The 26,782-nt window shown below is 35.8% G+C and overlaps 1 protein-coding gene across 1 annotated transcript; it reads right to left on the minus strand.

Annotated features, from left to right (window-relative positions):
* On the minus strand, nucleotides 1-26,600 carry Dhc93ab (Dynein heavy chain at 93AB). Its single transcript, XM_083097533.1, has 38 exons — nucleotides 26,390-26,600; nucleotides 19,936-20,175; nucleotides 19,456-19,688; nucleotides 19,103-19,368; nucleotides 18,737-18,953; nucleotides 18,547-18,649; nucleotides 17,753-18,180; nucleotides 17,438-17,679; nucleotides 16,953-17,220; nucleotides 16,294-16,837; nucleotides 15,819-16,136; nucleotides 15,023-15,377; nucleotides 14,551-14,822; nucleotides 13,958-14,338; nucleotides 13,445-13,593; nucleotides 13,128-13,157; nucleotides 12,128-12,373; nucleotides 11,396-11,924; nucleotides 10,758-11,322; nucleotides 8,284-10,677; nucleotides 7,769-8,130; nucleotides 7,087-7,563; nucleotides 6,656-6,920; nucleotides 6,194-6,543; nucleotides 5,822-6,084; nucleotides 5,419-5,715; nucleotides 5,098-5,267; nucleotides 4,730-5,033; nucleotides 4,201-4,670; nucleotides 3,237-3,791; nucleotides 2,868-3,168; nucleotides 2,321-2,602; nucleotides 1,899-2,200; nucleotides 1,580-1,707; nucleotides 1,287-1,501; nucleotides 847-1,203; nucleotides 615-763; nucleotides 1-474 (listed from the first exon to the last, which is right to left on the minus strand). Exons 1-38 carry the CDS (start codon nucleotides 26,598-26,600, stop codon nucleotides 180-182), a joined length of 13,533 nt encoding a protein of 4,510 aa, XP_082953659.1. The 3' UTR covers nucleotides 1-179.
* Between the last annotated feature and the right edge of the window lie 182 nt (nucleotides 26,601-26,782).

The following is a 26,782-nucleotide window of genomic DNA, read 5'->3' on the forward strand; positions in this document are numbered from 1 at the left end:
AAAGATAAAAATACCATGTTATTTGTATCGAAAATCAAATGCAAAAATATTCTACAAAGAAATTTTTAACAATATATCTTATTTACGATCAGGTACAACTACGCTGTCAACTTGTCTGTATGTATTATTCAAGCAATTATTCTATTAGTTAATTGCTAAACTAACAACGATTATTCTTTTTAGGTTTGCAACAAGAGAGCAACACCGGCCAACGTCCACTTAGCCGGTTTGTCTTTGGTTTTCAAATTGAACGTCCATACATATGTCGGACCTCGCATACGTGTCTTATACATCGGACACTCGTACATGTTCCTCAAATCCTGTTTATCCTGCGTGATCGCGCGTACATTAATCACGGGAATCGCTGGATATAATTCTTTATGCCTGGAGTCGACGATGATTCCCGTTTGGACGTCCCATCGTGCGCCTTCCATAAATATTCCGTGGACGTAGGCCCCGTCCCTCGGAGCCGACCTAGCACGAACGAATCGGGAAGGAAGTCACTCCTCAGCTCGATGTACAACGAATTAAGTTAACGACTGATAACTATTCTGCCCTCACGAGCGCGCGTATCGCGAAACTTCAACTTCCGTCTAATTATCTTTCCTACTCACGTGAACTCCTCCTTGTTCTTTTTGGTCACGTCGCACTGGAGGCACATTTTATCGAGTGGTAACTCGTGCTTCCTCGCCGTCGATTGCATGATGGCGGTAAGTAACGATTGAGGATTAAAAAAGCCGGCAAGCCACACGGATGCCGGTAACTAGAAAAATATTAATATATTTTTCACGTGTTAGTGTTATTCTAGGCACGTGAATTATCATCTTTCTCTATCTTTATACACACAACGAAATCCGTAGACCATGTCTCCAGCTCTCTGATTCTGAGCAGTAGATCGACGAACCAGGCAGTTAGGCCCGATAAAGACGGATAAGCCCTGCTGGCCCAAACCGGCGGAACTTGATCGAAGAACAGCGCGTTCTCCAAATCTTCCATGTCTGATGTTATGGTAAGTTCGCCCTTGAGACCCAAATCCAGCTCGCGCAGTGATCGTTTAATCTCCGTCGTCAAGAAATTCATCCTCTCGCATTCTTGAAATGCAACGATCACGTAAGGTGTTCGTTCCTCTACCTTTCCCATTATTTCCGTCATGTTGAATTCCTCGGGTAATTTTTCTATTATCTCGTCTAATACCTGTTTCACCTGCGAAATAAAATAACAAGAGAAAGTCATTTATTTTATAATATTTCTAATTTATTTATTTTATTGTATTTTAATACGATAACCTTCTCCTCTCTGGTAACGGTTTGCCCTCCCGAGCTGCCAGTGTCCCGGGGTTGCATTTCAAAGACTGTTTTGAATAAATTTTCAGCCGTCATTGTCAGAAAACCAATTTCCGCATTCGGATGTAATCCATATAAGTATGGAGATTCCGGCGGTATAGCTTCGTCGATGTATGCATGATAACCAACTAAATCTGTATTAGGAGGTGCGGAAAAACCTTGAAATACAAGAAAACAATGATATTCACAGAAAACATCGAATTCTTATTTAATGTCGAAACGAATTCGCGCATTACCCGGCGCCAGTTGCAGTTCTCCATCGATCAAATCAGGCTGCATTAATTCTTCGAGATAGGATACGCAAAGTCGTCTGTCCCAGTCATCTGTTATATGGCCACCATACATAATTTCTCCAAAGAGATACCTTTTTGAGAAGATGTATATTACTAAATGTTTTTTCTATATTTTGATTTTATTTTTAATTCAATTATATTTTTATATATATTGCGAGTGATATTTAATTAATTTTGCATGATTTTTTTGCATTTATTCTTTATTTTCACATTAATGTGATTATTAAATATAATATAATCATCTTATATTTAATATAATCACCTTAAATCTTCCCAAGGCACTTTTGGACTTGCTTCCAAATAATTGTACAGAACACTGACACTGATGTTCAGATCTCCTACATTGAAGGGATATATTTTATTCCAACCCTGGGGTCCGAATTTACGACGCTCCGCGACGACAGCGTGAAAATAGCACAAAGAAAATAAAATCGCTTTGAACTCAGCTTCTTTGGAACACATTTCTAAAGTTTCTTGAGTAAAGTTGTCTAGAGCTTTATGCAAATTAGCTTGCATACCAGTAGGTGGCTCATTTGTAATCTTAATTGATGATTCCAGAATACCCTAAAAATTATTATTAAAAAACATATCTATTAGAATAAAATATGTATTGCGAATAAATTATTAAAATTTATATGTTTGTTTAAATTATACATAATTTAACATTGCAAAACATTTTCTCACTTGAGGTATTATATGGCCGGCTGGCGTACTAGCCGGTTCTGCGCTCATAAACATTCTGTAATCGGAATGAGATCCTTCCGCGGCTATTTCCAATTTCTTCTCCAATAGCGGAAGCCATTTCTTGACTAAATGTATATTTTGTAGCACCACCCAGTGACCATTTTTGGCTGCTATATCCATAGCTTGCTCGGCCACAGTTTCTTGTCCTTGACCAAGGGATACGTTATGGAAGTTTTGATTGTCCGATGTAAAGCCAAGGCGTCGACCTAAGTCTTCAACATCCTAATATTCCATTTTCTGTCTCATTTTATATATCTTTGCTTTTAATATTTTATAAAATGTATTTTAATATTATTATATTTTATATTAATATTATTATAATATTTATTGTATTAATCTTGCTATATTGTAATATTTAAATTGTATTTTTAAAAACTTAAAAACTTAAATATATATCACATATATACATACAAAATTATTGAAGGTACTGTTTTATATAAAAAATATTATTTTTAAAATAGCGATAAGAAAAAATATTTATAGTCACCTTTAATGGATTAACTCCGGGCGATAGAATAAAAAAAATGGGAGTACTCGGACTAGTTTCCTCAAAGGATTTTGCAAATTCTACAGTTCTCGCCTCAATGTATCTCGGACCGAGCTTTTCCTCGATAAACGCAGCAATGGCATACGTCATCCTGTCTGGTCTCAGAGCCCTCAGCATGCATAGACGTTGTATAGCCGTTTTATTTTTCCACTCTTGAGGAAACTTTTCACGCTCCGGGCATTCGCACTCCACGAACTTTTTCCAACGTTTGGCGGAACTTTCGATGTCCCGATCCAGATTCCTTCAAACGAGCAAGACAGTGAGAAAGTAAAGCTCGACAATGGGATAACAGTTTCTCATCCTACGTACCGAAACTCTTCCCTCGTAGCAAGGCTTCTTATGCCACCCCAGCTAGTATTGGTGAGAAAATCGACCGGCGAAGTGACGTGTGGTGTTATAGGAAATCTTAGGAGAAAGTCCAACTCGCTAGGTGTAACTTCGTTTCTCGCCAATAAAATTTGGAATGCCATTTGCGAGGCAAAGATTAGTTTGTCACACTCGAAAAGTCCCCTGCTAGTGTACATGAAGACTGAATATGTAATGCATTCAATTAGATTCTGCACTCTTCCCGTAACATCAGGCGCGGGATCGGCCTTCAAAATTGCTTTCTGGAAGACGACGCTGAAGGCTTTCAACGAAAATTGATAGATAGGATTAATAGTATTCAGATCATTCAGAATAAAATATAACAATGAGGCCCTTGCTGCCGCGGGTCGATATAATTCTCGAGCTGCATCGATCTGTCGACTGGTTCCTCGAGCCTCTGTAACCTTGGATTCGATCTCTGCGGCAGTACGCTTTGTTGTTTCTAAATTTTCTACAAGAGATGTATCTTCGAGAACATTGCTGCCAGCTGACGATAATCTAAACAATGATAACATAAATAATTAAAATTAATTAAAATTAAATTAATTATTATACATATAACGTAATATATATAACAATTAATATTATATATCGTATATATATATTTTTTTAAGTATTAAAAGTGCTCTCTTTTTCTTCTCCACTAGATCAAATATTATCTACAAATAATTACAAATTAGATAAAGTGAAATGTATTATTATTAGATTTAATAGTATTTAAAATATTACTGTGTCACATTTACATATATTGAATATTATAATTATTTTTAGAAGATATTTTTTCACATGGCAAATAGGATATATAGAGTAAAAATTTTTTAAATATAATTTATCATATCTTTTATATATAAATCTTATATAAGTACATTTTAAATAGTTTGTAAATAAATTTTTTTATTGTTCATACCTTGATAGAAGTGAGTCTTCGAGACTATTAAGAGTAATCTTAAAATCATTCTGTTGCCGAGTAAGCTCTGCCTTCAGCTCCTCCAGATCTGGTCTCTCTACCTTAACCACTTCCGCAAGTAATTGATCCTCCAAGCCATCCCTCGTTACCGTGAAATTAATCAGCGTGGTTTGCGCCTGCATTTCCGGTTTATAATGGGGATTAGCTAACTTCGTGTGCAGCAGCAATCTGAACATGGAATTGTATTCCATCTCTTTATCGCCAATCTTAATGGCTCGACCCTTCTTGATTAAATTTCGGCCAAGTAGAGGATCCAGAACAGGATCTACGGTCTCTCCGATGTTTTCCAACAAGACTGTAGATCCGTTCACTAAGGATAATTCGATCACGTCCAAGTAACCACGTTGACCTAATCTAATTACTTTCAGCTCATCTCCGTATTTTTCTTTAATCCATTTTATTCCCTGAAGCTGTACAAATTTTTTTATTAAATTGCACTTATCTTTAGATAATTTTTTGACGCATGTACCTGCGGATCTATCATTAGGGGCCAACGATCGGAGTTTGTCAATATTGTAGCATTCTCTGTCGACATTCGATCATTCGGCAAACCCTCGTTATTCCATTTGGCAATTTGCGTGTCGTCCGTTAGCAGTGAGAGAGGATCCAGGCCTTCGGTAATTGGGATCGTCGGTTCAACACTACGTATGAAAGGTAACCATTGCTTGTTCAGTAAATCCTGTCGGAATTGTTTTGTAAAACAACCGACGTAGGATATGAAAGCCGTCACCAACAATACATCGCCGGGTAACGTCGACGCTTGTTGCATAAAACTAAAAATGTTTAATTAATCATTAATATAACATATGAGATGTGATATACGTTCTAAAATCTCACCTGGCTACAGAATCAGCCCAACGAACGTTTTCAGATGCCAGACCACCGACTAATCTATTCGCTAATGCGATTGTTGAATTAGTGGCATCGGCTTCCTGTTGACATTTTAATTTCTCGGATGTTGCTTGCTCGAAGTCCGCCGTTAATTTCGCCAGCTGTTCTTCCAAGGACTGAGAAGATCGATTATTCAGATTATTACGATGTGGAAAATTTGGAAAATTTCATGCAAATATAATACAGATACATTTTTGCAAAATTTATTATAACTTTTTGAAATAAATATTAGAAAATTTGAAACGTCTTTCGTTATCGTTCACTTACAGTTACTTTCCGCTTGATACCACTAAGTTTATCTCGAGCCGCCGCTAATTCTGCATTCGCATGTGCGAGCGCCTTTCGTTTCGGCTCTACATCGCAAAAGACTTCGTAAAATTTGATAATATTGATCACCCAGGCGCATAAGCCCGCTGCGGCAGCTGACTTAGATCTTACAAACTCAGGCTCGAATTCAGAATCCTTGAGATATGGTTGTATTGCTTTAATCACTTCAGGATGTATATTTTCTTTGTCATAATTAATCAAGGCATCCAGGAAAGTATCTACTTTTGCCATTACGATCTTTATAGAAAAAAATGAAAAATAAAATAACTTTAATATTTATCATTTTAAGGAAATAAGACGAGAGAGAAATTCTCTCGAATCATTCCAGTCGATTTAATAATACCTTGGCAGCTTTCCAACTTCGATCCTTAGGTACTTTGCCAGCTGGTGCCAAAAGGACCATGACTGCAGCAGTGACGTTCGTTACAGCGCCAGGAGGCGAACCGAATGATTTTAATTCCGTTAAATTTGCCTTGTTCAAGGTATTCAGAGCTTCTTGCGCAGCCAGCAAAGCAGGTTCGGCCTTCGTTAAATCTGCCTCGCAGTCTTTTTGCTTCTTCAAAACTTCTTCGGCTATTATGGCCACTTTGGATTCTTCCTCATCCGCTAAATAAAATATAATCTTTTTAAAATTAAATCTAATTTATTTTGTCAAATATATAATATATGTGTGCAAACAATCATATATTTTATTGTAATATTAATAATATCGAACCTATCGCTTTTTCTTTTTGGACTTTCTCCGTCTCGACACCAACTATAGCAATTAAAGTATCTGCAGCCTCATTCTTTTGCTGCAACTCTATCTCTTGTACGGCCAACTTCTTTTTCAACTTATCCACTTGTACAGCCGTTGATCTCAATTTATCCAAGCCATTTTCCAATCTAGCCACCCTAGCCCGTAACTCAGAGGCTTTTGTTTTTAACAATCTGGTATATAAACTTATTTGTTCTAGAAAAGATTTTGGAGTCGTGTAATTGTAACGACGTTCGCTACTCAAATAATGACGACTGGCTATATTTACGCTAGTGTGTGCATGAGCCATAAACTTGGCAGCTGATTCTCTGTCAAAGATGTTTTTCTTAATATATATATTTTGTTTATGTTTATAATTCTTAATATATATATTTTGTTTTTGTTTATATTGTTTTTCTTTGTAAATAATTAAACATTTACCTATAAGTTTCTGGCAGCTCTTCTAATTCCTGTAGAAATCTTTTCGATACAGACATTAATGCCTCTTGAGGCCATTCATGAAACCAATTGATCATCGTACAATTTATAATTGCCGGAAATTTTCTGGATCTAACTCGTAATGTAGAACCGACCGGAGAAAAGCATAATACTATTCTGAGCTGTCGGCGAACGCGATCGATGAAGAATTTCCAACAATTTTCACGCGTGTCCAATATACCTGCGCCTTTCACTTCGTTACGAACTCCTGTGTCAATTATTTTAATATAAAATATATTTAGATTTTAATATGATCCACTAATATTTGTACTCGCCATATTTAGAAATATTTTTATAGGAATATATTGTTAGATAATATTTTATATTTCAATTTTAAATTAGTCTAACTTGTTAAGATTGTTTTCACAACAAACCTGCAATTATATTCTCCACCTCGTCTTCGGCAAATAAATCGGGAACTTCTCCCGATGCGAGCATGTCGTTGATAAGTACTAAGAATTGCTCGTTCGGTACTTGTGCGTCTGTCACTAAGAACATAATACCGATATTCTTCAAACCTGCTTTCGAGTACAGGACAGCGACTTCCATCTTCAAATCTGTTACGCCGTAGCCCTTCTTTAATTGAATTTGAAAAACCTCTAATGAGCTTATAAAAGCTGCTAATCGTGAAAGACTCTGTTTGCCGGAACCACCCACACCAACTAAAAGTGCACTGCCTCTGGGTGATTCTAGAATTCTATTTACGCGACATACGTGCATCATGGCATCCTCGAAAAGCACCAGATTCATAGCCGCCACTAAATCGTTATAACTGACCATTGCTTCAGACAATAGCCGATGTAAAGTTGTCCAATCTTTAACAGCCATGTATTTTGGCTCTCCGACACCACCTAAGTATCGTATAATTTTTTTATTAATATCCGAAAAATTATATATTTTTATATAATTTTATATTTTATTAAGTCACATATTTTCATATAATTTTTATTTAATAATACAATGTAAATATTTATTCTTACATATCTTATCGAAAAATTAAAATCAGATATTATTTTTCAAAACATGTTAACAAAAAAATTAACATGTATGGTTTACCTGCAAAATGGCAATAAATGTTGGGTTTTTCTAGAATTGAGCCTTCGTCCACCTCCTCTACATTCTTTTTCAGAATATCTAGTTGTAGTTTAAAAAAACTTTCGATATCTTTTTCATCTGTTAGTTTATCTCCATAGACACGTTGAGTCTCGTGCATCCAGAGTCGAATTAAATCCACCGAAGATTGCAAGCATTCATTGCCACTGAATAGTAAACCTTGAAAACAGTTGGAAAGTTCGCGAAGATTGAAGATATAATGAAACTTTACCGCTGTTGGCAGAAACATCTGACTACAGCGGTGATGCAGTTGGATGCTGGCTTGCACGATATTTGGACATAATTCGGTGACACTTAGAGGAAACCTAAGTAATATTATTATTATTAATTAATATTATACGTAGAAAATAATTCTTTTTTAAAGATTATTCGATAAACTTCTATTATATTGCAGATATATATATTTAATATGTAAAGAATTTTATTATTTGTTATTTATATTTTCACTTATTTATTACCTATGCTCTAGATTCGCAAGATGTTGCGACAGAATGGAGGAATATATAGTTGTTAAAGAGTCTATGTTCGGAAAACTAACGGCAAATACAGCAAAGTGTCTTTGCAATCTTGGATTAATCGTAAACGATCCAGCGGTCGGATTCATGCAGCTGACATATTGACAATTGTGGATGTCCTTCAAAGTTAATTTTGTACGATCGTACCAATGACCGTAATCTAAGTGCTGTCTAATTAATGTGTGAGGCTGGACGGTGCCATACGGATCCACTTCCGGCATATTCATGTCATCGATGAAATATATTAGAGTTTTATTTCCCGGTGGACCATAATTCCTGCCCGCTTTCTTCTCCAATGATTTCTCCAGAATTTTTTGTAGCATCTCGGACGAGGTGTAGAAATTAAACGGTACGTTGGCGACCGCGTAATTTTCAGAAAGCTGTAAAAGTTTCTCGGCAACTAGGACGGTCTTGCCACAACCAGCCGTACCGACCAACATTACAGGATGCTTTTCCGGCATCAACAGATCTAGAAAATATTTTATTCTAATAGATTCTGACGTGTAAACCAAAACAGCTTGTAAAGGTATCTCCGTATCCAGCTCGAACTTTGGAAGACAGTTCGTCCAGGGAACGAAACTCTTCGTCTCGTTGTCGATGTAATAATCAAATACCGTGCCTTGTGACGGAAATTTCACCTGTTTGAATTCGTTGACCCACCACTTAGTAAACTCCACTCGATAATCCATAGTTTGATCTTGAAACATGGAGGAGCCGAAGGCCCAAACAGCGGCGAACACGAAATAAAGTTCATAGTGATCTTTGTAGAAATCGCCGCTCATCAGCTCCGGTTTCAGAAGACAATGAAGCAGATGACACAACATCTCGACGTGCGCCATATCGGCTATGGGTGTTACTTTTTTAAATCTAGTTCTCAAAGTCTCGAGACAAGTAGGAATATATTTGTCGAAGAGCATGACCAGATTCGATTTTTCATTCGGCAACGGCCGTTTTTCGACCCAGCTCGTTACGTACGGATTCCATCCTAAATCCTGCGGATTTATGTACAAAATACCGGCTCGCGAGACCGTGGCAGGTGTAGCAGTTCTCAAGTTCGAGATTTCGAAGAGTAATCTCATGGCTGGCGTTAGCGCGATTCGCTCGTTGCTGGCTAATGTCAAAACTTTATTGTCATCCATAACAGTATTCAGAGATTCAATCCACATCGGATCGATGTCGCCATCCAGGAGGATCCATTTCGGATTCTCGCCACCCAGATTAGCCTGTTCTCGCATGATAACCGAGAAGAGGCCGTCTTTCCATTCTCGCGTTGCTGGATTAATGATGCCGAAGAGCTCGTCATTCGTCACTGCCTTCGGATTGAGATCATTATAGATCGGTCTTCTCTTCATATTATGATAAGTTTTGAATAATGTCTTCCACACTTGAGTTTTTCCGGAACCAGCTGTACCTACGATAAAGACGGAATGTCTTACTTCTAACAACTCCTCGAGTTGTACGACTTTGAGGATGAAACCATCTTCTGGTTGCAGACTCAAATCGGCAGCCGCTTGTTTAACCATCTTTTCGAATTCAACATCTCTCTTTCTGGGAACGTCCAATGCTGGAAATAAATCAGCTATCAATCCCATAAAGACTGGTAGATCATCCGATACTACTTTAGGAATGTTGAAGTCTCTCAGAGCCCTCATTAATACTTCTTCTTCCGGTCTGCCGGGATCGCCCCTCTTCAAACTACCAGCGACTACCAAGACTGATTTTATTGCTCTCAATCCCCAGTCATAGTGATCTTGCTTAGATAACAGTTCTTTACACAACGTGTATAAAGTGATGAATTTTCTTGCGAGTACTCTAGCATCTTGAAATCCCTCCGCTACCAACATAATTTCGCATATCAGTTCAAAATCGGGCACCACCATGGCGCAGGGACGAAAAAGTGCTTTCAAGTTCTCCGGCAATTCCGTACGGCCGGCATAACCAGGATTCATAGTGATAAATATGCCGACGCTTGGCTCGAGAGCTATCGTCTCGCCCATGAAATTGAATGTTTCCTTCTTGTCTCTGATGGCATCCTGTATCGACTTTACTTGCACGGCGACCACCGAGAGCACTTCGACGGTGATTCTGTTAAATTCATCGAAACAACCCCATGCGCCAGTTTGCGCTAATCCCTTGTATATGTTACCGCAAGACTTGTAATCCATCTGCTCGGAACAATTAAACACGTAGACCATTATGCCGAGAGCTCGGCCTAAATCTTTTGTGGTCTCGGTTTTTCCAGTCCCAGCTGGTCCAGCCGGACCACCGCCCATAATAAGATGCAGAGATTGCGTCAAAGTTATGTAGCATCTGTCTGTTAATGGCGTTATGACCAATCTGCACATAAATATAGGCAATATTATTTATTATTCGATATAAACAACGAATAAATTAAAAGAGACACGATAAATTCTAACCTGGGAGTATTACCCAAATATTCGTGGGAATATTTGAATTGCGCGTCGCAAATATTTGCGAAGCAATCTTTTTTCTTCTCGTCCCATCTGTGCCGCAGCTGACTTTGCCATTGAAAAGCCTGCGAACTTTCGACCTTCGATTGCACCAGTTTCGTCACGACGTCCCTTGAGTGCACATCGATCGTACAGATCGTCATGACCTTCTGTCTCTCCTGCTTGGTCAGTTCACCTATCAGCAGCGTGATCAGAATACTCAGCTGCGAGATCTGTTTCTTCAGATAGTCCTTGATAGAATTATCGTATCCTTCCTCGAAACGCGCGAACGCTATATTTACTTCGGTGGTCCACCAGATTTGCGTTCCGCAGAGAGATACTTGAGCAGGATAATCAAACAGCCATTGTTCACGTGGTTTCTCTTCGTACGCCACTACCGCTTCGCTGAAATAATGTCGGATTGATACGCGCATAGCACTCTGAAGACGATTCAACCAGGCTTCCACGGCTCCTTCGCAAATCATCTCGCAGTTTGCGAATTCTACGTATTCGCCGTCCTTAGCAAACATGCCTCAAATTTGAAAAAAAGTTTAATGTTGTATATTATTTAGAGTAATAATAATACATATAATTTAACTGTTTACCTAAAACGCGTTTTAATGAGGTATTTTTATCATCAAAATTCAGACGCGCCATAGAATCGAATAATTTTGTCAAGTGTTTCGCCACTATTTCCGGTTGGTTTCCGTTCGAGAGTATATCTAGCAAATCGCTAGAAGAGACGAAGTAGAATCGCGGGAAAGCGAGACGTTTCGTTTCTAGATATTCCGCCAAGGCTTTTTCACATAATACGAGTTCTTTTTGCAAAACGTCTAGAGCGGATACAAGTCCGTCCTTATTCGTCGCCTCGACGACATTCGGCGTCTTCGCCATCTCCTCCGTCATCTCCTTAAATTCCTTGTCGATGCGATTGAATCGTGCAGCATCCACTGGCAACTGCTTTCGGATATCTTCGGACGACATGAAAATGCTCTCAAGATGCATCCAGGTGCGTTGAACTTCGAACCATACAGTCGTCACTTGATCAGCAATGCTCAATTTCTTCTGCCATGATGACACCTCTTCCAGAAAATGCGCGATAAATTTCGAGGTAATTAGATTTTGTAATTGTACCTGCGATTTAAAGAAAAATGACCTTTAAATATCAGAAAAATTAAAATATTTTTATATGTTTCAGCAAATTATTTTAATAAGATATGTTTACAAATAATAGCTTTAAAGTTAAGTATTAAAAATAATTAAATAATTAGTAATTGGTTCTTTATTTTTTATGATGGTATTTTAAGCGAGAATATGAATATTTTTCATTATTTAACCTGATTTTCTTCTAGAGTTTCGATCAATTCTTCGCTAGCTCTGATTAAAGTAGCTCCTGTCCGAGCATGAACTTCTCGCTCGAATTCCATTTTCGACCATGTAACATTTAATTCTTTCATGTATTTCTCCATAGACATTTCCTTAACAGCTTTGTCAACGATATTTTTAACTTCATCTTCGCATTCATGGAGATTCAACTCGAGTAGATCAGCTAAAGTTGTTGATTCGTCCATTACGAAACGAACCTATATATAAGAAAATCAACTGACGATATAGATACATTTTCACGAAAAGCAAGACTATATTGATCGTATCGTTTCCTTTAGCTCATACAATAAATCTAGAATGGCGTAGGAAGTTGCTAAATAATATGAAATACATATGTGATGTCTTGTATTTATAGCAAATTTATTAAAAAAATTATACAATGATTTATACAATGAGTGAATAATGAGAAACTATAAGAATTTATATAACTATAAGAACTTATATAATGAAACAATAATGACAAACTATAAATAGGTGGATTATTAGTGTGTAACTGAATGTGTGTGATTATTCTTAGCCTCATTATCATTAAATATGAAATTTGAAATATAATGTTTAGAAAATTAGCATTAAACAGATACGTTTAGCGCTAAATAAATTTATGAATATAAGTCTTGTGAATTAAAAATTTATCAGCCAGTGTCGCATACTATTATTTCAGTCATGCTTATATCTAAGATATTTTATAATATATAAATTCGATGCAAAAAAATGCAATATATAACAGTGCGCATTCATGAAAAATTAAAAAATATGATACCAGTGCGCATTTATAAGAGAAGAAAAGCATATATTGAAAGATCAATTTCGTGCTTTAATTAATCTTATTAAAGAAAGATCAATTTCGTGCTTTAATTAATCTTATTAAAATTTAGAATTTTACTTTGATTAATAAAATATGCTAAAAATATAGAAAATCTCTAAATGTACGCGTATATACAGCAGACTTACGGTCATTTCTGGAGTCATGTTGCCCAATTTCTGTAACATCGATAGCGTATATACAGCGGTGCAACTAAATCTAATACTGACGTGATTTACACATTTGATTAGCATCATGGGATTCTTATATACAATTTCGTAGAAAGGGGAGTTTCATTTGAAGCGAACATCAAGTAACAATCGAACCATTGAAGTATGAAAAATTAAGAGAAAACTAGATAAATTCGTATTTTTTAACTAATGACATTAAATATGTCCCCTAATTTGCATGAGTTTGTATCGTAAGAAAATGGATGATACATCCGCTCTGCGATTTCCAGCGATACCTTAGTACTATTCATCAGCTGTCGCCAATGTCTTTCTCGAATAGCTGGATTTTGTAATTCTCCCACGGCGCGCAATGACGTAAGCATGTTCTTTACCGTCGCCTCCAGCGATATATATGTATCCCATGGCCTCATTTCTTTATCCAGCGCTGCTAGACGAAATGTAACCGATGATTAAATAAATAAAATTATTTCGATATTACATATATTTTTCCAGAAAAAAATCATACGAAAGAGATTTTACATAATATTTATTAATAGTAATATATAATTTATTCTGCATAAATAAGTATGTAAAATATATTTAACAAAGGATAAAAAAAAATTTAATTAAAATTAACACAAAGTACATAAAATATATTTATATTTTGTGCATAAATGAAGTTGCATGACAATAAGGAAAATAACGCAAGAAGAAAATGACAATAATTTACAGAAATATATATTCAGGACATAAAACTGTGCTATTCGATAAAATCCTTCGGGACCGTAGACAATTTCTTAGCTACTAACCACGTATCTCCTTCGCAAACTTCTTGCACTCGATGTCCATATTCTCCACGTCAATTTTCCTCCAGGGTGTCGTCTTCCAACCCTCGATACTACTCTGCACTATATTTACATAATCCCAGAGCTGCTTAAGCATTTTCAGCTCTCTCCTGCACTGCCTCAGCTGTTTAAATTCGGGTACCATTACTTCGAACAACGAGGCAGATTCTTGTATATCCTTCATTTGACGTTCCAACATGAGAATCTCCTTATGTGCTTCATCTAATAATTCGTACGGATTTTTGCAGTCGTACTTGAAGAATGTGTATCGCCGAAATGCTTCTCGATACTGATTTATTGTAATGTCAAATGCGGAGATTCGACCACGAATTCTTGATACTTCACCTGATTTGATATATTATTACTGTTTAATTAAAAATATTATAGAACACATTACTATATAATTTCCAAAAGATATTCAAATATATATTTAATATTTATCATTATATATTGATAAGATATATTGATTTTTTACTATATTTATAATTAAAAATAGGTAAAATGATAAATTGACAGAAACATCAACTTAATTATCGTATAAATATTATTCTACAAACCTGCCTGTAATGGCGCAACTTGCTGCTTCACCATAAGAGCGAGTTTTTTCGTATTTGCCCATTGCTGTGGCAACTCTTGTAGCAATACGTTTACTTCTTCGGGTATATCTTGATCGTAGAACTTGAGCAACTCAATGGTCTCCTCTAACGGATGGAACATCTCGTCCGTAGTTGGCTGACGTTCTTTTACTTGTAATAGATAGCCCATTACACTGACCAGAGCAGCGTAATCACCCGGTTGCACTTGTTGTAACAATCCCTCGTCCGCTCGTCTAGAAATTATAAAATATATTTGTAAAGGTAAAATATATATTTATTAAACAGCCATTATGCATACACAGTCTTTATATAAGAAATAGAATAATATAAAATTTAGAGGAACTATATACATGTTAAAAATGATATTTTATTTGAAATTTTACTATCACATGATAAAAAAAATTTTGATATTAAATATTTTATACAGATATACCTTATAAACATGCCCAAATCTGAGAGACTGCTTGTTACACGATCGACCAAATGTTTTTTGAACATACTCGACCACTTGCACACCGTGTTCAGTACTGACTGTCTGAAGGGTTTTAGATCTACTCTGAACCAGCCGCAAAATACTTTGGACAGATCCATTTCCTCGATCTCGAGATAGAGCCCCTCGTAAAGGTCGATTTGTTCGCGGAATTGCTCCATTTTCGGTGGTGACTTCGTCGGCCCTTTAGGGTCCTGAGCCGCCACCATGTCCATTTCCTCTGCTGACAATTGTCGGCTATATTCGAGGAATTGTTGCATCACAACACCCCTATCATCCAGCCATAGATAAGCGTAGCCTAATCGAAACATTGTTAAATAATATAATAGAGTATTTAAATATCTAAAGAGTTTTCTCTTTATTTATTTGCTATTACTATATAATCATAATAATAGCAAATTAATTATTTAATTAATAATAGCAATTTAATTATTTATAATGATATATTTTATGTGTATATTAATACGCTTTTTAAATACGTATTAGAAAATTTTTAAAAATATAATTAAATTTTAAAAATTATAATTAAATTAAAAAAAATACTTTTACTTTGCACTTATTTTTTTTAAATTGAGTATTAATTCTTGAGTTTAAATTTAAATTATACACATAAACTACATTATTATAATTTTAAATATGTAATTTATATTAAGATATCACTTATTGATTAAAAATTATCGTGTGAATGTATAAATCTATTTAGCCTATTATAATATTGTTATTTATGAGAATCACATACCTTCAAAATTACTACAGAAATCAGTAGCTTCTTCTACAGCAGTAGCTACACTTGTTAATATTTCACCTCTCATTCCCTTAATATCATCATCGCACGCCAGTTCTTCAGCGTATCCTACAGAATCACTTTTCAATCGAGATATCAAGCCTGCCATACCGGTAATGTCATTTAACACGCCAAGAATCAGCTGATCAAGTCCGTCTGGATCTTCGGGTTCCAATGATGGCATATAATATAGATCTGACTCCCTGAGCTCCAATTTTGCTTCAAGCAATGGTTCGCATTGTCCGATTGGATCCATACTTTCTGCCAAGTAGCCTAAATATGATAAAAAGATGTCTAAAACTTTATAATTTTTTTATAATTGTACATATTGCATAAATTAAAGATTAATAATTAAGTAAGAAATTTTAATTACATTTTTCATGCCATTAAATATAATTTTTTCTTAATTCTAAGATCTAAGGGCATTAACCTAAAGAGCATCCAACTGCTTTTCGAAGAGACTCGATCACTATGTCGTCAATATATTTCACGTACTCTTGCCAAACTTCTTGTCCGATCTCACTAATTTGAAAAAGCGATTCATTTTCCTTCAATATCGAATGTATTTGCTCGGATGCTTTTGCGATCTCCGCGTAACGTTTCGATACTTTTTCCGAACGATCTTCCAGAGCGAGCAGCGTATCCTTACGACTATCTTTTCGTTCTATGAGGGGCGTCTTTGTCCAAGGTTCCAAAATGTTTTTGATCTTCTCTACGTTCGATTGGGCGGTCTTCATGCGTTTCCACAGTCCTTCCACAAAATCGCCCAATTCTGTTATATATTCCAGAAGCCCGTCTGATCTCCAGCATAATTCGTTCTCTCCACGGAATATCAAGGAATCGATATGCGCCACTTCCAATTCGATTAAGTCAAATTCTACTGGTTTGGTTGTTTTACGTATGTTGTTGTATGAATCGACTGTGCTACTTAGCATCGTGCGAAATTTTCTAAACGTCTCTGCGCTTTCAGATACCTGACAATATAATATAAAATGAATAATTTAATGTCTAGCAAAATTCCGTAACTTGAACATTTGTTTAATATAAAAATGTGTTCAGGTAAAGCACGTATTTCAGATTATATTATACCTTAATTGCTTCTAAGGGAATATCAGAACGTGACATCTGTTTCAAGTAGTTTACTTCTTTTAATACGGCGAGGAGATCGGGGTCAAAATTTAACAATAAAATATTATGGCTTTCTCTATAAAGCAGATGACGATTAAGACCAATATCAACAGTTTGCGGTACCGTTTGTGCCCATTCAATGAAGAGATCGTTTTCCTTATCAGCAAATATTTTTATCAGTCTTTCGTAACGTGCTATTATATTCTTACCTTCGTTGCCATGCATGATACTATTAACACATAATGAAATAAATATGTTTATCATATTTATAATGTGATATTTATCATGTTTGTCAAGAAATTATCACAGAGATATATCTTATTTTTTTTCTTCAATAAAGATTTAGATAATTTTCTTCATATAAAATCGTTGACAAAATAATTTTTCAAATAGAACAAAAAGAAAATAAAATCTCAAGAAAAAATTTGATGCATTTTAATACGTACGGATGTGACATGGCTTTAAACGATTGTATAGGCAAATCGATACGCTGTTTCAACATGCTTGTGAACGTTAAGGCAGCGGCTAAAGGTGGCAGATTAATCAGAGCACCTCTGGTGCCGCGATTAAACAATACTTCCACCACCGAGAGTTCCATGTTCAAAAGCTCGAGGATCCTAGCATATCGATTAGTGAATTGCTTTCGTATGACAGGACGTTCCAGAACTGATCCAGCGATATTTATCAACTGAAAGATAAAAGTAAGCATTTATTGCATCTTGATTTACGAAATACAAACTAAGAGAAGGAATAAATTACACCTTGAAAACGCTTTCGAGATTGCCACAATCGTCGAAAGCTTGACATAAAATCGACGCCAACTTGCTGTCAAGATCGGAAATGGACTCTGCGAATTTCGTGCAATCGACGACGAAGGACTCGTCGTCTGGCTCAAGAACGTCGCTGGCTCTCACAGTGAAGGAAACGAAAAGTTGTTGGAATTCTTTAAATACACTTATGACTCTCGCGCTCAAGGACCGTCCGAGAATGCCGCCTATTTCAATCTTCTCTAACTTGGAAAATTCGAGAACGGTATCGAAGAGCCATTCGATATCCGCCAGCCGTTTCAAAAAAGCGTCGAGACGAGTGAAGACGGTGGTCGAATTAAATGTCCAAGGTGGTGCTTCCGGTTTCAAGCCAGGCATATTCTTTCTCAATTCGAATTGTCTTTTGAATTCTTCCAGGACTCCTAATTGAAAACGATTTTTGAATTTCAAGTGAAATTAGAAATTAAAAATAAATTAGAATATGCGATATGTTTTTTGTCGTCTCGTTTGAGCGATATGTATATGTATATATAATATTAAAAGTTTATTATATTTAATCAATAATATATCATAACAAAAGCCATTGTATTAAGCTCTTTCATATCTACCATTAATAAATTAAATTAATGATTAATTGCGACTAATTTGCAAGTCTGATGTAGCGCGAAAGGGTAAATTATTCATTACAGTCATAAAATGACACAATTAATGAGAAATTATTAATAGCGACATAATTATATTGCTAATAATAATTTCTTAGTAGATTGAAATTAATATTGATATTTTGCCTCTTGATATTTTAACGCGTTGAAGAGCTTCGTCCACGTCGCTTTGAAATATTGACGTCGGATCGAGAAATCGACGTGCTTCTTGTATCAACAGATTACATATCTGCCGAAGCATGATGATAAGCTTGCTAGAACTCTGATAACTTTTGCATTTCGCCCATGCTAATCCGAGCGAATGTATTAATGTTGCCATCAGCGGTTTAGCCTCGGCGAAATCAATCTCCTCTACAGACTTGAAACACTTCGCTAAAGGCATCAAATACAACGATATCTCTTTTGCCTCGGCTAACGAAGAAACAACATTATCGAACAATGTACGGAAGCAGGGAAAGTACGCGCTGTCGGTTTTTTCGAGAATCGTCGCCATCTTTTTCACACGGTCCTCTTGCAATTGATCGTAGATGTACCTATAAATAAATATATGTGATCATAAATAGATATTCTTACAGAATGCATTCTGTAAAATGAAGGAAAATGCCTTATTTAAAGATCTTATTTAAAAAAATATAGATATATTTTATATTATATTATTACTTTAATTATATAATTAAAATACCTTAAATTTGCCAATCTAGTAGACCAATATTCCAGCTCGATATTGGGCGTTGGATTTTGACCATTTTCGAACGCGACGCCAGATTCATGAGTGACCACGTCATTTACTAAGTAAGCCCACTTTATCACGACACCCTCTATAGCACTTTTCAGATACAGATCAACTGCCTGTGGACCTTCTGCGGAAACCAATCTTTCGACCTCCGTCACCTTTTCGAGACCCGCTGGCATAGGTAACACCGTTCTTCCGTTTACTTGACCTTTCACCTGCATTCGAACGTAATAAATATCATTACATATATGTCTCATTAAACGTTTTATCAGCGCAAAAAATTTAATCAATTGCTTTATTACCTGATATAACGTACCGCGAAGAGCATGTACATGCTTACATATGTCTTGAATTGCTATTTCCGGCAAGTCCTTATGATTTTCAGGCTTAGTGAGAAGAGGAGCGAATATATTATCGACTAACGTAGCCAATTGATCGACAATCCGATGCGATAGATCTCCCACGATTAACATGGTCGAACATCCCTCTTTGTCTTTCGGTAGCGGCGCTTGCTTTACCTTAACGGCGTAAACTCCTGCATTGATAATGTAAATTTTTCTATGTATTTTTTTATTTAATAGTAAACATTATCGTAACGTTTACTCAATACTAAATAATTACAACATTGTTCTATTCGTAGTAATATATTATAATAAAAATATTATTAAACGGTATCTCTTATGCAAAAAGCTTCAAAATCAAATTCTTATTTATCATTGAAATATATTAATATTTTTCAGATTTATTACAAAAAATTACAATAATGGTGAAAAATAACTCACCTTTTGTTCTCTGGTACGGTATGGGAAAATTAGACGATGCCACTAATTGTGCGTTCGATGTTAGAACGACAAAAAGAGCGACTGGTAACGGCTTGTCCAAAAAATCTAGCACCACATTTCGATACTCTTCCGTCAGTAATAATCTTCCCCATTTCTCTGGTTTTAATTTCAGACTTTTTTGCACAAAACTTCCGATATATTCGAGTCGAAAATCCGGTGGTGCATCCGGAGTAGTCATTTCTACAATATCAAGAAATGTATTTTTTTTTCGACAAATCAAGATATAAATCTTGCAATTTCTTTTTTAGTAAATAATAAAAGTAATACTTGTTTAGAAAAAAGTATGTTATACATTAGAATATATTTTTTATACATTTTATATATATTTTGTATATCTTTATCTATATCCAATTACATTTATCAATTATTCAATCATTAATTATATTAATAATTATAATAAAAGCAACTAACTAAGTTATTTAAATTTCGAGTCGCGCGATATCAGGACTTGAAAGACGAATGATCGACCAACTCCATATCGAGAATTTAGAAAGCGACGCTCTTCGTAAGCTTTTTACGAAGAGAGACGATAAATGCGAAATTCTGCTGACACCGCAGTATTATGTTCGTTAAATAGTTGTCGTGCAAGCGGGTCAGGAAACCAGGTACGGACTGAACCAGCGAAAAACAGCTTGGTATTGGACGATCGTGTCTCCCGAGTCGAAGCTTGCTCGTTTGTTGGCCCCCTATTGTCATGGGACGCACGGAATATGCTGAAAGCGACTGACATCGCACGCGATATCTATCCTTCGCGCAGTGGCAGGTACGATCTCATTCTTCGGAAATTTCTTCAGGCTCGCGCAATCGAGTCTTCCGCTCGCTAGCGTGATATACTACCTCGGTTTCTTCCACTTACAATTTTGCAACGAGGATTTTCGCCACTCGTGAGTTTCACAATGCAAATATTAGCATATCGTAACACGATGCTCGTCGTAAAATTCACACAGCATGTATTGTTTGTCACGCGGTTTAATAAGGTTTTATGTGGATAATAATTTTATTTTATAATGCAATTTTTTATATTTATTGAGGAATTCTTCAAGTTTCTTATTCTTTTATATACGAATATTGTTCTCAAGATTTTTATATTTTTGTAAGATAAAATTATGTTTAAACTACAATAGTAAAATAGAGATTGATTGTGTATATTGTATTCTATATTATAAAAATACATATAATTCGCGTTATTTTCCTAAGAAATTTTACAAGATTGCAGAGGATTGATAAAAAGAATAAGAAACAAAATGATATATTTTACAAAGTTTTTTTTCAAAGTAATTTTACTTTCTCCTTACCACAAAAACGCGAACACAATTTTTGCTTAATCAATATCATAAATAATATGTCACGTCACGCAAAAGTTCTACTTAATTCAAAGTATCGAAATGTCACTCTGTACCGTGCACCATTTTCGCATACAAAAGAAGGGATAACCAGGAATATCTTCATCGATCGGTCATAAAAATTACATAAGAAAACAATTCTCGTTTTATTCTGCATTTTATCATCTCTTTTATAACAATTTCATTATTATAATTAATTTGTGATCTTATCTTTTCTTGGACTTATTATAAAATCTAGATTTAAATCTTTTATTTGGATATATCAGAGATTTTTTATTTTTAATATAAAAGTTTATTAATGGACGTAAAAAATATAGATTATGAGATAAACATTTGAACTTTGAAATAAACTCGAACAAACAATTTAAATATTATGCACACAGTAGAAAAATTTCAATTTCTTTGTTTATCAAAGTTGATATTTCTGTGTTTATGAAACACATAAAGAAAATTTTCTATTAGTGTATGATAATTAAATTATTTAAATTTAATTTAATGTGCTTTTTTCAAAAAGCTTTATTAAAAGAGCGACACTTTTATTAATCATATAAGACTTATATAAATTATATTTATATATTAGATAAATTTTCATTATAAAAGAAGCGCAAATTGTGTAGTGCATATGTAATTTTTGTTAGACGTCTAATGTCGTTATAACGTTTAAATGAGCGTATTAAAAATATCTCTGGTGCCCGATCGAGCATGCTGCTCACGCTATGGGGGTAAAGAGTTTCTCTTTCATCACTTTAATCCTGGCACACGCACGTGCACGCACACGCGCGAACTTGCGTAGGGCGCGTACGCGCGTATCTACAAAGGGCCCCGGCGCTTTTCATTTCGCGGATACTCGCCCTTCTTCAAATTAGGAAAAAAAGGGCGAGTGCCCCTGTACTCTGGCCCACCATATCAAATTACTCCGCCTCCTTTTCACCTTTTTATCCTCCGCGCGCCCGTACTTTCCACCCCGTCGCCGGGATGTGCAAAAAAAATTCGTCCTCGCTAGGTGGTCGCGGAAATTGGAGCGGCACGAACCAGCATCCGGAGTAAATGCGTTGTAACAACGTTCGAAAGCTTTCTCATATATTCTTTTCATCGTAAAGCCATCATTTACGATTCGAGAGGTTTGGACATGTATAAAGGGATGTAAGTGATAAATTTCGAAAAACCTGAATTGACGTAATGTCACATCTTTATTCCAGAATGATCTAATTGTCTTTTTAAGATTCATTTATCTCAAAAACGTCTTCCTCTTCTCGCCAACATAGACCCCGCCATCTGAAATCTTTTCTCGACGCAAAACAATTTGTGCACGGTAAAAAAAATGACTCTTGACGTTATCTACCCTATGAGAAAATTTGTCTTCCCCCAGCCATTCGTCATTCCCCCGCGATTTCCGTCGTTCTAACAAACCGGCGACCGCCGCGGATTATCGCGCGTCCTCGCGAAACAGATCATCCGACAAGATCGCATCGCCTCCCGCTTCTCCTCCCGCTCCTCCTTCTTCTCGTCGCTGCCGGGGTGTTTCGCGTTTTTTGTCTGGCACGACGTTAAAATTGATGATCGAGAATCCTGCGGGCCTCCGACGCGGGTATTTCACTTTAGAGTTTTCGGACGAGTGAATAATGCGATCGCGCGCCTCCGGGAATGATTTCTTATTTAGGGAGCTTTTGAACTTGATGTCATTTTTCACATCGCGCGGGTGCAGCGATACGACTGTCGCTTTTGAAACTTCCACAGCTTTCTCTCCCCGGATGTCGCGCGGAAGAAAGGAATATTTCTCGACTCCTGTTAGCGAACGTTTTCCAATTTTTCTTACGCGAAGTGCGTACGCAAAAAATGGAATCTTGATAACATCGCGCGCCTGCATACTGCCTTGACAAAGGTGAGAAATATCAAAAAAATATGAACTTGACGTTCTACACAGAGTCATCTCTCTTGAGAAATTGTTTGACTATCAATATTTCCTGTCGCTTATAAACTACCAACATCTATTATTTCGTGGAAATATAAATGTTCGAAGCATACCAGATGAATATACTTTCATAAATACTAGTGTTTTACTCTCGTTTAACCGTTGTTTGTTTTGACTGCAGATATTATAGCCATAAATACACTTAATATTTCGTTGTAATATATAGCTTATAAATTTGAAATAAAATGACATGTGGCAAACTTCACACTTTTGTTGTAATCTGAGAAACGATCATATAAATCAAAGGCAAACAAAAGTCTAAGTCTATGGGCTCGACCCTAATCGAGTGCCAATTACATGTAGCGCGAAGGGGGATCTCTTAATAAAAAGGTGTAACACAGAACATCTGGAAAATCCGTTGCCTGAAACTTTTCAATGGAGCTTAAAGCGCGTCCTGGTGACAGAAGAGAAAAAAGATGAAAAAGATCAAATTCGCGAAAAAGCATATACAAGCTTGACAGCCGACATTATGATAATCCGAAATCGCATACTGCGCTCTACGTGCCAATTCTCTCAGACGGAAGAGCCGGAGAACACGTGAAAGCCTTGGAAAATACATTTATTCTTCAACGAGAAGCTACATAGAGATTTGATCCACTGGGAGGGGACATACGTCAGCACATAAGATGCATAAAGAACTGAATGTTATTTGCACTGCAATATGATGTCGCATATACACGCGAGACATTTTTCCCGTTTCTCATTTTATCGTACATTTACATTTGCCTTTTAGAGCATAATAACGCGCAATAATATGTGTTCTTATTACATATAATTATATTCTGCATTCACTATGTAGGAAATTAAAAATATACTGGAAGCAGAAATAAAATAACATAATTCTAATACATAACTATGTAAATCTATGTATTCAATGAAGCTTTAATTAATGAGAATGAATTTCTTAAATCTTATTTAATTATTAATAATATTTATTATCTACGATACTTTATTAAATGATTTAATCAAAGATTTGATTTTGCTAAATAATATTTGCATGTTTTTATTAATTATTAAAATTTAATTTTTCTTTTAAGAAAGTAACATGAATATTTATTCATTTTTTAAATTTAATATATTTAATATATATATAAAAGATAGATAAAAATCTTTTATTTAATTATTTAATTTATTTAATTCCTGTAATGATTGATAATTTTTATTTCTATTTGTTATAATTAATTTTAATGGAATATATTGCAGAATTTAGCAGACTTATATTAACCGTTTGTGTTTGCAAATTAATTTGTTGCTTTTTCCTTTTAAAAAAATTAAAGATAAGGTTTGAGATAACAAGAAAATGATTGAATTATCGATAAATATTCTACTGCGCTAAAAAAATTTTCTAGAATATCGAAAAATCTCTTATGTATAATTCTTTGTCTGCCTAATATATGTCTGCAGTTCACGAGAATGAAACGGACCGTGAGATCGAATTGGAACGTTGCCCAGAGACGAACCTAACGAACGTTACCCTAATAAAATCTCACCCCCTTCTTTCGAAAATCTCCTTACTCGAACGACATACGCCGGAACATTACGCTCAGTCTGATATTTATATATAATTCAAGACATCGTCCTTTGCAGCCCGACATATGCGGTCGTCCTTGATGCAATACTAATTCGGTCTAAAAGCATTTCTACTCGTATCTCCGAAATTTATTATTTTAATCATGGTTCTGTACTATAATTCCCATCTCCTTCTCTTCCTCTTCCGAGATGGCGTGTCTCTGCGTACCTGGAAGGATGTAGCACTGCAAAATGCTCTGCAGCCACCGAGGTTGCAGGTACATTCATAATAAACTTACATATTATTTATACGCGAATGTAATGTGCAAGAATAAAAATATCATTATTATTTCGCATAATGTCCTATCGGAAATTTTCTCGTAAAGAATCTCTCGAATCTGTCACAGCAAAAGCACGATTAAGACCACTTTATTTTTTATGAAACTGAATATAAATCTGTTTTCTCTTTTTTTCTAAAATATTGTAATCATTTTTAAGGCGATAAGAGATTACAATATCTCTCAGGAGAGTTAGTTTTAATATACCAATTGCCTGGCATTATCCTTTCTTCTTGTACGCAGATGGCTGGATCTTAATCTACCCTTGTGGATCTACCTTTAAGCGGCCGCGGATGTTGCGGGCGTTTTATGAGTTTAATTTGGGACGCAGACGGTTTCTCTCCGTCGTGTATGGGTTTCGGTTCTGCTGAAATTTACCGAGACATTTAGGACGCTTTGTATAAAACCGAGATAACGTCACGACACAGTCGTGGAATCGGTAACAGCTTGCCGATTTCGCGGTTTTAGATATTGGATTACGCATTTGCATAAATCTCTCTTTAGCTGGTAGCAATTAAAATAATTGTCGAATTTACACAGGCATGTGCTCGAATAAAACATTGATCATGTCGCTTTCCTCTTTTTAAACCTCGCTTGCACGCATAATGGACTTTTCTCTCGCACGAGAGTGAAGTTCCGTCAAACAAAGGCTGTCACATCACAGTCGGGAATAAAACGAAACACACGAAATTACGAGAAAAATAACTAATCTGCTCGAAACTGAGAGACAGCGCCAAACTTTCAGTCAGCATCTGTGTTCTCGCGAACGCTCATCATGAGAATGGAATAAAAATAAAGCCCAGGGGAGTGAAAAAGAGGAAGAAAAGAGTGAGACGATTCGAGCGATGGAACTTAATCCCCGAGGCCAGAGAAATTTTCCCCTCGCCACCTATCACTGTTCAGCCACTTTCCCTGATAATGCCCTTGGCGAGCGTCTGGAAAATTCTCCAAGTTAAGCTGCAGCAAGCTTTCCATTTTCGCCCACTCTCTAGAATCTCTCAATAGGTTACCTGAGTTCCACGCTGCAACTTCCTCTTTATACTTTACAGCATCGAACGCTGTAGCAGACGAACGTTTAGAAACGAACCAAAGGTTTCATCGCTGTCTTATAATATTTCTTATGTTGATGTATACAATTTTATTTTTTTATTCAGAAATTTATTTTTATTCATAAGGAACACAGAGCGAGTGTATTTTGATAATGTTGAGAATCAATGAATACGATAGCCTACCTACGATCTTCTTCTCGTTCGCATTATCTTCCTCCTCCAGCTGCTCCTCCTCTTCAGAAGCACTATGGGAGACTATCGTTGATTGAAGTTGGTCCTGAAATTCTTCAAGTTTGTCCTCATTGTGATTCGGTACTGTCTCAACAATTTCATCATGCGTTGCTGATTTTTCCGAGCCGTGTAGACTCACTATGCTACCCTCGGAATCGGACATTCTTATGCACTCTTTTTTTATAGAGATTTCAAAGATATATTCCTAAAAACATATCAAATACATTGCTATGTTTGTTTTAAAATATACCTAATATTAAGATATTAAAAAAATTAATAGATTTTCAGTCTTATACGATAAATGCATTTATTTGATATAATAATTATAATTTACTACATCATTTA

The sequence above is a fragment of the Camponotus vicinus genome, unplaced genomic scaffold (assembly GCF_025532165.1).
Source record: "Camponotus vicinus isolate PSW18456_S1 unplaced genomic scaffold, iyCamVici1.0 SCAF_4, whole genome shotgun sequence".
NCBI lineage: Eukaryota > Metazoa > Arthropoda > Insecta > Hymenoptera > Formicidae > Camponotus > Camponotus vicinus.